General features: G+C 43.0%; 1 protein-coding gene across 1 annotated transcript in view; it reads left to right on the top strand.

Annotated features, from left to right (window-relative positions):
• Positions 1-14,020, top strand: part of ryr2a (ryanodine receptor 2a (cardiac)) — a gene marked incomplete at its 5' end in the record, with an annotated part of 336,158 nt that overhangs the window by 122,540 nt on the left and 199,598 nt on the right. Inside the window, 4 exons of the mRNA XM_083932619.1 lie at positions 1,002-1,085; positions 1,277-1,436; positions 10,286-10,433; positions 10,631-10,734. Coding sequence (XP_083788745.1) covers positions 1,002-1,085; positions 1,277-1,436; positions 10,286-10,433; positions 10,631-10,734 — 496 coding nt within the window. The remainder of the gene's footprint in view (positions 1-1,001; positions 1,086-1,276; positions 1,437-10,285; positions 10,434-10,630; positions 10,735-14,020) is intronic.

The raw sequence follows: 14,020 nt of genomic DNA, 5'->3' as shown, positions 1-14,020 counted from the left end.
TGCGACTTATAATTACTGAGGTATGATGAATTCTACATAACAGCAACACCTAGTGGTTGGTTTGTTGGTGTCTAATTTTGTAGCGGGCCTTAGTAAGACAAAGGAAACTAGATTACCAAGTTTTGTGTTGATCCGACACAATTTGGAGAAGATACGCAGCACTTCCTGTTTTGACTGTAATCTACAGGAAGATGTTCCTTTAACTTCCACATTTATAAAAGTATCTAAATTCTTTTGATAACTTTTGGTCAAGACCATCCAAACATTACGTGTACCAAGTTTCAACTTGATCGGACACTCGGCCTAGGAGGATTTTGAAAAAGTAGCTTTTGCATTTATTGTGATTAGCGGAAAAAAAGGCTAGGCGTAAATGGGCGCGGCCTATATCCCAAGATTCACCTACGTTCAGGGAATGCCTGAATGTATGATTTTTGAATGTTCGAGGTACGATGTGGGAGTTACAGGTAAAAACGCGTTCAACTTGATTGTAGCGCCACTTGCTGGTGAACATGTATCATTTTTGGTGTCTGCCATAGCTAAGTTTCACCTCCATAATAATTAATTAATGATAATTTATTAGAATAAAAGATTATTTGAATTACAATCATCTTATAAGTTGATAAACGCCAATTAATACATGGTCTGGAAAAATGATCATCACACGGTGTGAGTAACCTTTCAATCACATATTTCAGTGTTCATGTTGTTCCCATCTTCTATGTCATTGTCGTACAGACCTAACAACAGTGCTGCTTCCAGCGGTCCATGCCATCCTAATTTAGGATTCCTAACTTGGGAAAATCCCCAAGTTAGAATGTTGCTGTAATTCCCATCCTAAAATAAGTTTTTTCCTGAATGTAGTTCAGAAACATGTTTCTGTAATACCAAATGTTATCCTAAACTGAAATAGGATAGGATTTCAGACTTAGGAAGTCACTGTAATGAGGCTCCTGAACACTAAATGATGTGATCATAGGTGGGTTTGTGTGTGTGTGTTGCAGAACTCTCCTGGCCTTGGGTTGCCATGTTGGTCTAGCAGATGAACACGCTGTAGAGAAAGTCAAGAGCATGAAATTGTCATCAACGTAAGTCCCCTCAACTATCAGTATAATGACATAATAAATGTCCCAAGTCATCAATGACAGAATGCAGAATGATACTTACATGATGTAATGATACAGTGGTCGGGGCAATGAGACATTTAATGAGATGATTAAAAGTACATGAAGTTTGTTGAGCAGTTGGCTAGCTTCAGTGATTCACTCTATCTGTGCAGCTATGAGTTGTCCGGTGGCTATAAACCTGCTCCTCTTGACCTGAGTCACATCAAACTGACCTCCACCCAGGAAGCCATGGTGGACAAACTGGCTGAGAACGCACACAACGTCTGGGCCAGAGATCGCATCCGCCAGGGCTGGACCTATGGCATCCAACAGGTAGACACTTTGACAAATATTGTTGTTTTTTTTTGTGATCAAATTTTTATTTTCTTTTTTATACTGAAAAACTTAGAAAGGTACAAGTCAATAATACAACAATAAATCATAAGCCATGTATTCATATATACCCATACCTGTAAACGTACTGTATAGATACATGAAAGTGAACAATAAAACTAAAATAATAATACAAATAAAATAATAATAAATTACATGTGCATGTAGTAAGGTCAAAGAAAAATAAATAAATAAATAACAAAAAAAAAAAAAAAAAAAAAAAAAATACATAAATAAAATGACTACCCCAACACAAACCACCCACCCCCTGGATCCAGATTCCAATAGTCTTAATCACACACTACAGTTGAAGCGCACGGAGGACAGTTAGGAGCGAGTTCCAAGCCTCTATTGCGGATTCTTTGGCTCCGTGTACTCGAGCTGTTGACAACTCTAAATAGACAATGTCCAGGTACGTTAAAATCCATGCTCGGAAGGAAAGTGAGTGAGGAGGTTTCCAGCGTGTGGCAATTAGTTTTTTTGCAGCTGTGATTCCCGCCAGCAAAGCTCTCCTCTCGTCCAGTGTCAGACCCAGCCCTGACAAGTCATTTAAAATTAGTGTGGCAGGCAAACAAGGCAAACTGATCTTGAACAACTGAGACAGATTCAAGGCAACCATTTTCCAAAATTCCGCCACTGGTGTGCACTCCCAGAACATGTGAAAATAACTGCCGATCACTTTGGAAGAACATAACGTACATGTAGGATCATTTATAACTTTCATCAAATGAAGCTTCCTGGGAGTAAAGTATACTCTATGTATATAATTATAGTGTATTTGTTGATGGTCAGGATTTCTGGATGCTAAACTTACATCAACCCATACTCTATCCCAATTAAATGTAGCTTTCAAATTTGGGATATCTTTCCTCCATGTTTTATCTAATGCCAGAGGTCTGTAAGAGTGTCGCAACACGAACCAATAAAGTCTTGAAACAAAACCACTTGTATTTCCAGCAGATTCAAACAATTTGCGGATTGGGTGTGTAACAAGAGGGCTCTGTAATGAAATACCATTGCTTTTTAAGGTGGATCTCAGTTGCAAATAAAAGAAAAAGGAGGTACGCGTTATACCATATTTAATACAAATGTCCTGAAAAGTAAGTAACCCCTTTTCCCCAAAGATATCGTTAAGTGTACAAATGTTTTTTCTTTCCCAGTCAGGAAAATGAATGTGTTGACCTCCGATCAACAATCTATCATTGTTAAATATTGGAGAATGTGGGCCCCATCCAGAAGAGCAACCAACTAACTTCTCCACCCTCCTCCATACAAGTAATAAATATGAAATCATGGATCCAAATCTTAAACGACATTGGTGGACTGAGATGTTAGAATGCAAAAAGCTAGCATACGAATATGGGGCTAGTATCTGCTCCTCTAGGGCACGCCATGATACCTGAGCATTAGGTTTAAACCAAGTTAATAAAGGCCTAAGTGTAAAGGCCCACTTATACATTTTAAAGTTTGGGAGAGACAAACCGCCAGCTTGTCTTTCTCGCTGCATTGTGGTGAGATTAATGCGGGGTCGTTTACCACGCCAAATAAATTTTGTTATAGCTGATTGTGATTTGCACCAATATTGAGGGGGCGGAGGAAGGGGAAGCATTGAGCTTACAAAATTGACTCTGGGCAGAATATTCATTTTAATTATAGCTACCCTGCCACGGAGTGAATTTGGCAGGTTAGACCACCTGTCTAGATCTGCAATGATTTTATTAAGTGTATTACCAAAGTTGTTTTTAGCTATTGTCTGTACAGAAGAGTAAATATCAATCCCGAGATAAATAAAGTTTTTACAAACTGGAATGGATGCAGGGATAGGTACATCATACATGGCCAGATTCAAAGGGAGCAAGGCGGATTTCTGCCAATTTATTTTAAAACCGGAAAGCTTGCCATAATCTTCAAAGGTTGACAAAACATGTGGTATACATTGCACTGGGTTGTTTAAATACAATAAAACATCATCGGCATAAAGCGAAATGTGATGGTGTGTTCCTCTAATGGTAATTGGGGAAATTGTGGGAGACATACGGATGGCCTGCGCTAGTGGTTCAAGAGAAAGGGCGAATAACAGAGGGCTGAGAGGACAGCCCTGCCTTGACCCTCTCGATATAGCAAAGGGAGGAGAGCTAGTTTTGCCTGTTAGAACCACGGCTGTTGGGTTTTTATACAGCACCTTAATCATATTAATGAACGGCATGCCAAATCCCATAGACTCTAGCACTGACCATAGAAAGGGCCACTCCAGGCGGTCGAAGGCCTTCATCGCATCTAGGGAAAGAACAGCAGCAGGGGAACTCAAGGTTTGAACACCATCTATAATACAACCATGCAACCATGCAATAATCGTCTAACGTTATCCGTTGCCAATCTAGACTTTATAAACCCTGTTTGGTCACTGTGAACCAATACTGTCATATAGCCTTGAAGCCGCCGGGCCAGTAATTTAGCAAAAACCTTTAAATCTGCATTTAAAAGTGAAAGAGGCCTGTAACTGGAGCACTCGACCGGATCCTTTCCCTTTTTAAGAAGGAGTGAGATTAAAGCCGAATTAACATCTCTCGAAAATGAACCCACTTCTATTGAATATTGGATCATGTCCACTAGCAGTGGACCAATCAAAGGCCAGAAAGTAAGATAGAATTCGGGTGGGATTCCGTCCGGCCCTGGTGATCTACCTTTACGCATTTCTCTGACTGCTGCTTCACACTCCTGTAAAGTAACAGAGGCATCTAGTTTTACAGAGTCATCTTCGCTAAGGCGAGATAATTTAATGTCATTTAAGAAATTATTGCAGGCATGTTTATCAAAATGATTTTCCGAACTATACAGCTCCTGATAAAAGGAGGCAAGAGAAGCATTTACTTTTTTTTGGGTCAGATTGTATGATGTCATCTTTATCTTTAATGCAAAAAATATCAGCAAAGTGCTCATCATTTCGAAGCTTCATTGCTAAGAGGTGACTGGGTTTAGAGGAGTTAAAATAGTAAGTTTGCCTCGTTTTGTGCATGAGGAATTCTGAACGGCGTTTCAAAAGAGAATTAATCTCTTTTTTAATCATTTCCTTCTGTAGGGCTGTGTGGTCATTAAAATTATGTTGCAAGGTGGCATCAAGAGTTGCATATTTTAATTCCAAATCCTCCAATTTGGCCGAGCGCTCCTTATTTCGTGTTGAGGCATATAAGGTGGTATTGCTTCTTATAAAGCCCTTCACTGCCTCCCAAAGTATTCTAGGATCAGAAACAGAGCCGACATTAAACTCCAGAAATTCGCTAAAATTGCTTTCAAACTGAGTTTTAAATTTTTCATCTCGAAGTAAGGATGAGTTAAAGCGCCACCTAGGGGCTTTAGTAGAAGATGGACGAACAGTAACCGAACAATGTATTGGTTTGTGGTCAGACCAGGTAACTGGAATATAATGAGCATTTTGAATATTTTGAAATAAATCTTGGGAGGCGAAGATAAAATCTAACCTCGAAAAGGATTTATGCCTTCCTGAGTAAAATGAAAAGTCTTTTAGAGAAGGGTTTAACATACGCCAAATATCAACCATGCCCGTCTCAGCTGCCCACTGGCGCAGCGCCTCGGATGCAAGACGTTGGTCTCTGGTCTCAATGCCGCCCGTTTTGTCCATACTGCTGTCCCACACCGCATTGAAATCTGCCCCTAGAACTAAATGAAATCCTGTGAGATCAAGCAAAGCTTTAGTTAATAGTCCATAAAAAGCGGCATCAAATGCGTTAGGGGCATAAGCAGAAATAAGTGCAATGTTTTTCCCATCCATACGGATTTTAGCAATGGCCATCCGACCCGCATCGTCTGCCCAAGAGTCAATCATATCAAATTTCAGTTTTCGTTTACACAGTACCATTACTCCTCTACATTTAGTAGATGCAGAAGAAGTTGCAATGGGGTGATAAAACTTATTAGCTAAGCGACCCGCATCTTTGGATAATAGATGTGATTCCTGAATCATAGCAAAATCTATATTTTTCTTACAGAGAAAATCTAGTACAGTAGTTCTTTTGTGTGGAATGTTAAGACCCCTGGCATTGACTGAAATGAGATTAAGAGCAGTCATACGATAAAAGAAGTTGTGCCTCCATAGTGGTAAGAGAGAAGTCTGGATCCAAAAAAGAAAAGCACCCCAAAACAAGAAAGGACAAAAAACATCAAAAACACCAAAAAGAACAAAGGAAGGTGAAGAAGAAAAGTACTTTCAAACCTTCCTGATTAATCCACAACCGGACAACTAACTCAAAGAACTATGAGTTTCTGGCCACCCAAGTAAGGCAGCAACACCACCAATTATCAAATATCAAAAATAGCAACAGTGTGAACATTTTTTTTTTTTTCTTTTTTTTTTCCATCCCCCCCCCCTCTTCTAGCAATAAAACATCTGGTTTGTAACAGTTATGTGACACCTTTAGCAGTCTGTGACATCTTTGGACAAGCTCCCCATCCCACACACACACCCCGTGGATCCACATCACTTGCAGCCTAGGCACAGATACAGTATGAATGCACACCTACTGATAGTGCACATATGGCCTATAGATTATAATACAATGTATGCCAATAAAAACAATAGTAATGACGCCGGGATGAAAGAGCAAAACAAAACATTCCCATCTTCAATATAATGAAACTAAAAATGTTCATCAAAATGTCCATCAGAGAGGGGGCTGAAGATATGAAGATAAACATAAATCACGTTGACTCACCCAGGTCACTCTGACGGTGTGTGTGTGTGTGGGGGGGGGGGTCATTTGAGGTCAGTGTCACTTACAGGTTTTTGATGCATTTCAGAGCCTTCTTAGGGTCATCAAAACGATGCTTTACCCCGCTTGCCGTTGTGAATGAAAGCACAGCTGGATACCCGATGCCAAACGGGATTTTAGCTGAGTGAAGCAGACGTTTACACTCCAGAAAGGAGTGTCGTCGCTCCTGCGTGGCCTTGGAGAAATCTTGATAGAAGCTTATTTTGTGATTCTGCCAACGGACGTCTCCGATTTCTCTCGCCAGTTGTCTCACCCGCTCCTTCTGTTGAAACCTCAGGAAGCGCACGATGAAAGGCCTTGGGGGGGCTCCGGGCTTAGCTGGCAACAGCAACCGATGGGCACGCTCCAAATCCAGACCCCCTTGGAAGTCATCTCGGAGGATTTCAGGGAGGGTAGCTCTCAAAAACGATATAGCATCTTTATCTTCAACCCTGGGAATCCATAAATGCGTAGATTAACTCGCCTTTCCCGGTCCTCATACTCAGTTAGCTTGGCGCTCAGCCTTTCAACCTCAGAAGCCGCAGCCGGGGGCGAGTCGCACCGCTGCCTCTCTGTTTCTTCTAGCATGTCCAAACGAGCCTCGGCGTTAGTCATCCTGGTTAGCACGTCACCTAATTTAGCTTCGACCGCCTCGACAGCTCTTCTCGTTTCTGACACGTCTTTACGGATGTCTGCAAAGTGTTTGGTTTGGTCGTTGTGGATTTTCGTTTGAGACTCTGATAGTTCTTGAAGAAGCTCATGTATTTTAGCAATGGAAGTTGACTCATCCACGGGCTGCGGGGCAGGCGCATCAGGAGAGGGCGGGTTAGCTCTAGAGCTAACGTTAGCCCTGGTGCTCTGTTGTTGTTGAGATGCACTTGCATCATTTTTCCGGTTATTCGGCATATCGGTGGTGAGAAAAAGTTACAATCGGCAATTTGTGAGAGAAAAATGTGGAAAAAAGAACAAAAGCCGATATATTCACACAAAATGTCAAAGGGTGGTGTCGCAGCTCTCAGCCTAAGCAGCCATCTTACTCGGCGTCATCACGTGACCTTTGACAAATATTGTTAAACATTGGGCACTGTGTGTGGGTTTGTTCATGTGTTGAGACAGAGAGTGATGACTTTGAGTTTTATCTCTGAATGTCACTTGTTGGGTGTCAGTTGGACAGTTTGATGACTTGATTGATTGGCTGACCAGTCTGCTCCAAAGATGTAGAGAAGTGTACTGTAGGGAAGAGTCGGCTTACTTTTAACATTTGTGACTTTTAACCTACATATGTAATATTTTCAGGTGAATGAGTCTGCCGTTATAAACCACTTCAAGTCTTCTAAAGGACAAAATAAGTCGTAAGGAATTAAACTGATAGTGTATGCTATCCAATGTTACAGTTGAAGCGCATGTGAGTCTAAGTTGTATCAGCTCAGCTGTGGTTGTAAAACAGCTCTGAAACAGAATCTAACAGATAATATTCATGGCAAATTAACTTAATTTCAGTCAAGCAACTGTTTGCGTTGATTTTATACCAAGGATGTAAGCCCATAATCCTTGTTCGCAATTACATCTGCTAGAGCCAGATATCGGCAGATACGTTGTCTGAAATGTGCTCTTATGAAAACCTTTTTTCATATAATGCAGAGAGCAATGCTCAGGGTGATTTAGAAATGGTCTCATCTCATCTCATCTTCAACCTCTTATCCGGGGTCAGGTCGCGGGGGCAGCAGCGCTAGCAGGGGACCCCAAACTTCCCTTTCCAAATTAACCAGCTCCAACTGGGGGATCCCTAGGCGCTCCCGGACCAGTGTGGAGATATAATCTCTCCACCTAGTCCTGGGTCTTCCCAGAGGCCTCCTCCCAGCTGGACGTGCCTGGGGGCATCCTTACTACATGCCCGAACCACCTCAACTGGCTCCTTTCAACACAAAGGAGCAGCGGCTCTACTCCAAGTTCCTCACAGATGGCTGAACTTCTCACCCTATCTCTAAGGGAGACTCCAGGCAACCCTCCTGAGAAAACCCATTTCGGCCGCTTGCACCCGTGACCTCGTTCTTTTGGTCATGACCCAGCTTTCATGACCATAGGTGAGGGTAGGAACGAAGATTTACCGGTAGATCGAAAGCTTTGCCTTCTGGCTCAGCTCTCTTTTTGTCACAACGTCGCGGTAAAGTGACTGCAATAGCGCCCCTGCTGCTTGGATTCTCCGGCCAAACTCACGCTCCATCGTCCCCTCACTCGTGAACAAGATCCCGAGGTACTTGGACTCCTTCACTTGGGGTAAGGATTAATTTCCTCAGATCAGATGATACGATCACAAAATCAATCATCGACCTTTGGCCTAGGGTGCTCTGGTATCACCTACACTTATGAGCATCCTTATGTTTGAACACGGTGTATGTTATAGACAATCCCTGACTAGCACAGAAGTCTAATAACAGAGGACCACTCGGATTTAGATCAGGCAGGCCATTCCTACCAATCACACTCTCCAGGTATCTCCATCATTGCCCACGTGGGAGTTGAAGTCTCCCAGCAGAGCTATAGATTCCCCTACTGGAGCCCCATGCAGGACTCAATTCCGAATCTCCAAGAAGGCTGAATACTCTAAACTGCTGTTCGGTGCATATGCACAAACAACAGTCAGGGAGTTTTCCCCCCTACCTCCCGTAGGCGCAAGGAGGCGACCCTCTCGTCCACCGGGGTAAATCCCAACACCGCGGCTCTCAGCCGGGGGATTGTAAGTATCCACACCCCCACCCGGCGCCTCACGACCCTGGGCAACTCCAGAATAGAATAGGGTCCAACCCCTATCAAGGAGTACGGTTCCAGAACCGAGACTGTGCGTGGGGGTAAGCCCCAACAGATCTAACTTGTTGCGCTCAATGTCCTGCACAAGCTTCCCCCACAGAGAGCTGACATTCCATGTCCCCAGAGCCAACCTCTGCTGCCCGTGTCTGGTCCGTCGAGGCCCCTCACCTTCACTGCCACCAGTGCAGCAGCGCACCCGACCCCAGTTGTTCCTCCTACGAGTGGTGGGCCCACAGGATGGAGAGGGGGGAGGTGCCACGTCACTTTTTCGGGCTGTGCCCGGCCGAGCTCCGTGGCAAACCCGGCCACCAGGCGCTCGCCGGTGAGCCCTCTGGGCCTGGGTCCAGACGGGGGCCCCGGGCTTTTTCCGGGCAGGGTCTCTCTTCCTCTTCCTCTTCCTCTTCCTCTTCCTTGTTGTTCCATAAAGTCTTTGTGAACCATTCTTTGTCCGGCCCCTCACCTGAGACCACTCTTCAATGGGAGACCCTACCAGGAGCACTAAGCTCCAGACAACACAGCCCTCAGGTTCACAGGGACACACAAACCTCTCCAACATGATATGGTGATGGTTCCCGGAGAGAAATGGTGTCATATAGATATACATGTGTGTGTATATATATATATATATATATATATATATATATATATATATATATATATATATATATATAATTTTTTAAATAAATGTACAGTACTATTTAGCTTTTTAACTTCTTTTGATTTATTCTTTATATTCTTGCTGTTAAGAATTGATTGACAATGTGATTAATTGTGTATATAATGTCTAATAATGTCAAATATCCTTTATAACATTCTGTGTTTAAGAAAGCAGCCTTCTGAGTAGCTTTGCAGAGTCATACCAGTGCAAATTGACATAGAAAAGGTCTATTTTGTTTTTTTCTTAAGAGGCAATCTCACCATTTGGTAATTCTCTGAGTGGCTCGTGGATAACCATTCCCCCCCCCCAATAGACCCAGTTGGCTGACTAGAACCAATAGTTTCTCAATGTACCAAGACAACTAATGTTTTACTGTTTTGTTGCAGCTCGGCTGGAGCTGTAAGGGTTTCCCATGTCTTGGTCTTGCGGCTCAGTGATAATAATGAAGGGTGGTCAAGCACAACTCTTTCACTCTCCCCAGCCAGCACCATAAAGTATATTGGTAAAAAGTAATTGGTTATTTACCTTTAATTCATCTGGGCGCTGTCTCTTCTCAGGATGTGAAGAGTCGCAGAAACCCTCGTCTGGTCCCCTACGTTCTGCTGGATGAGAGAACCAAGAAGTCTAACAAAGACAGTCTGAGAGAGGCCGTCAGGACTCTGTTGGGATATGGATACAACCTGGAAGCTCCGGACCAGGACCATGGTACAATATCTACTTGTCATTGTATCACTTCATCCAATAACCTGTCATTTTAAGGAATATTTGTATATTTTGTATTTAAAAAAAGTATAGCATACAATGGTAAGATGTTCCATGAAATTGTATTGAGGAGATTGCTCATTAGACTGCTCCTTCTGCCTCCCCCTCCCTCCCTCCATCCATGCCTTCTTCTCATCCAGCAGCTCAATCTGACCCCAACAACATATCTGCTGAGAGGTTCCGCATTTTCAGAGCAGAAAAGACCTACTGTGTTAATGCAGGGAAGTGGTACTTTGAGCTGGAGGTAAGAAGAGACATGTATAGAGGTATTATAGTACTGCTATGAAACACACACTACCGTCAACAGTTTGGAAACGCCAGCCACAAAAGTTTGATTGGGTCCTGTCAGATGGCTGAGAGGATGACTCTTTATGTTTCCATGCTTTTACAAATAGGTGGTATTTTGTTTTGTACATGGAGAACAAAACGTTGCAGTACAATGAGTCAATCGGACAACTGTAAGGGCAGAGAGAGACAAAGGTCCCACTAAGTAACATAATAAGAATATATTCAGTTTTATTAATAAACAAATAACCAGAAAAAGCCCCATTGAGATTAAAGCTGTCCTTTAGAAGTGTCCTTGTCAAGACAGCAGCAGCACATTAAACAAAGTTTCAGACATACAACAAAACAGTTCTAGTTCCAGAATAGAACAGAAGAAATCAGCAGTCATTGGTATAAAGAAATCTTAGCATTCAAATGTGTGCAGATTTAACCGGAACTACTTTTTCCTTCACTGTCAAGTTCACAATAATTCTGCCTGTAACAAGCTGGAATAAACAGGCATTTTTTTGGGCATTGTTTGCCAAAACCTAAGTTTATCTCATACCCTTACTTGTACGAGATAAACTTAGAGGCTTAGTTAGGCTTTTTTGAGGGCGAGAAAGCCGTGCCTGATGCATGATTCAAAGGGAAGTAAAAGTTCAGCAAAATGTAGCATAAACAACATGTTTTGCCCGAGCCCCCACCACAGCGACCTCCTGGTTGATCCAATAAGGAAGCATCAAAAACTGCAGTGCTCAGAGTGTCCACTAGGAGCAGGTCGTAAACAGGCTGTTATCACAGCACATCTTCATCTTCATCTTTAACCGCTTATCCGGGATTGGGTCGCAGGGGCAGCAGCTCTAGCAGAGGACCCCAAACTTCCCTTTCACGGGCCACATTAACCAGCTCTAACTGAGGGATCCAGAGGCGTTGCCAGGCCAGTGTGGAGATATAATCTCTCCACCTGGTCCTGGGTCTTCCCCGAGGCCTCCTTCCAGCTGGACGTACCTGGAACACTTCCCTATGGAGGCGCCCAGGGAGCATCCTTACTAGATCCCTGAACCACCTCAACTGGCTCCCTTCAACGCAAAGGAGCAGCGGCTCTACTCCAATTTTCCTCACAGATGGCTGAACTTCTCGCCCTATCTCTAAGGCAAACTCCAGCCACCCTCCTGAGAAAACCCATTTTGGCCGCTTATACCCGCGACCTCGTTCTTTCGGTCATGACCCAGCTTTGATGATCATAGGGGTAGGGTAGGAACAAGCATTGACCGGTAGATCGAGTGCTTTGCCTTCTGGCTCAGCTCTCTTATCATCACAACAGTGCAGTAGAGCGACTGCAATAGCGCCCCCGCTGCTCTGTTTCTCCGGCCAAACTCACGCTCTATCGTCCCCTCACTCGTGACCAAGATCAGAGGTACTTGAACTCCTTCACTTGGGGTAAAAACTCATTCCCTACCTGGAGTACACAATCCACTGGTTTCCTGCAGAGAGCCATGGCCTCAGATGTAGAGGTGCTGATCCTCATCCCAGCCGTTTCACACTCAGCTGCGCACCGATCCAGTGAGTGCTGAAGATCACTTACCCGACGACACCATCAGGACCACGTTATCTGCAAAAATCAGAGACGAGATCCTCACCCCACCGAAATGCAACCCCTCCCCACCACGATTACGCCTTGTATATATCCTGTCCATGAAAATCACAAACAGGATTGGTGACAAAGCACACCCCCGGCGGAGGCCAACCCCCACAGGGAACGAATCTGACTTACCGCCAAGGACACCGATTACTTTTGAGAAACAGGACATTGATAATAATAACTTTATTTCTATAGCACCTTTCGAAACATAGTTACAAAGTGTTTTACAATAAAAACAAAATAAAAGCACATAAAACATACAAGTAAAACAAAACAAATAATTAAATAATCAGTATAAAACAACTCAGAAAAAGTCAGGGTAAGCAATGCGATAAAAAAAGGTCTTGAGATGAGACTTAAAAGCTGACACTAAGTCCGACAGCCTGCTCTTCTCAGGCAGGTTGTTCCAGAGCCTCAGGGCCCTGATGGCAAAGGCCCTATCACCCTTAGTTTTCAGCCTGGACTCAGGAACAACCAGGTGGCCTCGCCCTTAGGATCTAAGATTACACTCAGACATGTAGGGGGTTGAGAAGTCTAAAATATAGTCTAGAGCCAGGTCATGGAGAGCCTTAAAAGCAATTAATAAAATCTTAAAATTGATCCTAAAACTCACCGGGAGCCAGTGCAGTGAGGCGAGAACTGGTGTGATATGATCAGCCCTTTTAGTTCTGGTTAGGAGTCAAGCAACAGAGTTCTGTACCATCTGGAGTCGTCGTAGTTTCTGCATCTCTGAAGTCAAAAATCGATCTTATTTTTGGGATGTTTCTAAGATTGTAAAAGTATGACTGCACAGTCTTGGTAATATTTTGATCAAAGCAAAGATGGCTGTCAAGCAAGACACCAAGGTGTCTTGAAACAGGCTTTACATGTTGTGACACATGACCAATAGATGGCAGTATATGTTTGGTAATGTGCTGGGGTCCAATGACAAGGATATCAGGCTTATTGGAGTTAAGTCGCAGAGTTAATTGACATCCAGTTATTTATGTCTTTCAGGCAGTTACAGAGAGAGCACAGTATGCTGATGCAACTTGCATTTTTTTATTTCCCTATTCCCAGAGATCCAAACGAACCTTGAGAACAGTGCGTGGCAGTCAGAGCCAACTCATAAGACACTCGTCATTTGTCAGTTAATCAGCGAAACTGCATCATTACGTATTGTGATGACATGTCTTTTCATATCTATCCATTTGATCTGATTTTGAAAACAAAAATAAAACGAAAATAAAACCATAAAAGTAAAGACTGTATAAAAACTGTGATATATGATAAACTATGCTCCTATCCTAACAGCATCAGTGTGTAGACATTATTTTTCCTGTTCGCCGTATTATTTATGAAAATAAACTCCATAATATGCAAGTATTGTTGAATAATTAATTCAATTCAATTCAATTTTATTTTATAGTGTCAAATCATAACAAAAGTTATCTCAGGACACTTTACAGAGTAGGTAAAGACCACACTCAATGACTTATTTATGATTTACATAGACCCAACAATTCCTCTGTAGAGTACAGTGGCAACGAAAACCTTCCCTATAACAGGCAGGAACGTCAGACAGACCCAGCTCTGTGGAGGACGGCCATCTGTCTTGACCGGTTGGGGAGGAAGAAAAGGAGAG

Source organism: Echiichthys vipera, assembly GCF_963691815.1.
Source record: "Echiichthys vipera genome assembly, chromosome: 18".
NCBI lineage: Eukaryota > Metazoa > Chordata > Actinopteri > Perciformes > Trachinidae > Echiichthys > Echiichthys vipera.
This window is presented reverse-complemented; position numbering and strand designations above follow the sequence as displayed.